Source organism: Monoraphidium neglectum (genome assembly GCF_000611645.1).
Source record: "Monoraphidium neglectum strain SAG 48.87 unplaced genomic scaffold scaffold00486, whole genome shotgun sequence".
In the NCBI taxonomy this organism is placed as follows: domain Eukaryota; kingdom Viridiplantae; phylum Chlorophyta; class Chlorophyceae; order Sphaeropleales; family Selenastraceae; genus Monoraphidium; species Monoraphidium neglectum.
The window spans coordinates 1-1,606 of record NW_014013142.1 but is presented as its reverse complement, the minus strand read 5'-3'; the positions used below and the strand labels follow the sequence as shown (position 1 = coordinate 1,606).

Genomic DNA, 1,606 nt, shown 5'->3' with positions numbered 1-1,606 from the left:
CAACAGGCGTCCGCGGCCGCGTGACGGCCGCAGGCAGCGGCGCCCCCCTGGCCGCCACCCTGACGGTCAAGACTTCCGACGCCAACGGCGACCCAGTCCCCTTTTTCGCCAGCAGCGGCTTTGGCTTCTATGCGCGGCCCCTGGCCCCTGGCACGCACACCCTGGTCGCGGCCGCGGACGGCTACGCCATGGTAGAGGCGGAGGTGACGGTGCCGATTGGTGGCAGAGGCGTTGTCAAAAACTTCAAGCTGCGTGCGCAGGGCAGCAGCGGTGAAGATGGCGGCGGCAGCAGCGGCAGCGGTGAGGAGGAAGAGGGCGCCGCCACAACAGCGGCAGATGCAGCCCAAGGCAGCGGCAGGGGTAGCGGCAGCGGCGGCGGCGGAGCGGCCGGGGAGCGGGCGGGGAAGCTGCAGGCGAGCATGTACATATTAGCCATCCACGGGGCCGTCTTTGCAATCATCGCGGTTGCATCTGGCTGCCAGGGCAGCGGCGCGGCGCAGGTGGTGTGCGCTTACCTGCGGTCGCGGCGGCAGGCGAACAGCCGGTTCGAGGTGTGAATGGATAGCAGGTGTTTGCTTCGTGACCGGTGCTTGATGCCACGCTGTTAAGTCTCGGGGTACTGCTGCATATTGTAAAAGTGTCCACTTTTATCCGGGCCAGCCCGCCTTCTGTTTTGGTCATGTTGCTACCAGGAGGACTGTCCTTTTTGACTGGCATTGAGGGGTGGGGGGCTGCGATTCTCTGGTGAAGTTGTCCTCTTGTCGCAGGCGGTGCTGCGCTTGGCATCAAACACTAGCGAGACGACAGCTGAACCCCACTCGGTGGTTTCAGCCAGGCTGCCGCTGGAGCCTGGGGAGTTCCAGGCCCAGAGCGCAGGCCATGCCCTCACCCTTTTGGTCAGCTGCCTGGTGCCTACAGGCTCAAGGGGCCAGGGCAGGAGCCAGGCACAACTCCTGCATGCCGCTGCACGAGCCCCGCCTGCTGCCGGGCGGCGCGTGCCACGAAGAATTGCCGCGGCAGCACCGCGAGCGCAGGCTGACGCGGCGCCTCGCGCGGCGCGCACGCACAGCAACGTGCAGCCGCCCGGCGCGCGACAGAGCGGTTGGCGGCCCAGTCTTGAAACCTGAACCCATCGAAAGTCGTCGATGTGTAACGACAAAGGGATCCCTGATTCAAACCCCATGCAGATGTCCAGCCTGTACAGTGTGCCCTTGCCGATTGTGTACTCATGGTTACATAATGACTCTGCGGCATCGGACAGCCGCTGCCTGCACAGGTACGAAATCCTGCTCAACAAGACATCGTGTTCAGGGTGTTTGTGCGGGTGTGCCTGTGCGTGCATGACTGTTGCTGATAAGTTGGAAGCCCAAAACACGATGAATTGGATATGATGCAAAGCACGCTATAAACATGAAAGCACACACTGGAAACCCTGCCCCTGCTGCTATTGCTGCTGCGCTACTGCTGCTGCTGCTGTTGCTGCTACTGCTGCTGCTCCCGTCTGGCTTGCACAACCACAAACGTGCATGCCGACTCCTGCAGGGCCCCGCTCAGACCTCCATTCAATCCTCCTCTATCTCGTCGGCCTCCCCATCACCCCCAATTC

At 63.0% G+C, this 1,606-nt stretch overlaps 1 protein-coding gene across 1 annotated transcript in view; it reads left to right on the top strand.

Moving 5' to 3' along the window:
• Nucleotides 1-557, top strand: part of MNEG_3739 (hypothetical protein) — a gene marked incomplete at both ends in the record, with an annotated part of 3,087 nt that extends 2,530 nt beyond the window's left edge. The window contains one exon of the mRNA XM_014047777.1: nt 7-557. Coding sequence (XP_013903231.1) covers nt 7-557 — 551 coding nt within the window. The remainder of the gene's footprint in view (nt 1-6) is intronic.
• Nucleotides 558-1,606: the final 1,049 nt, after the last annotated feature.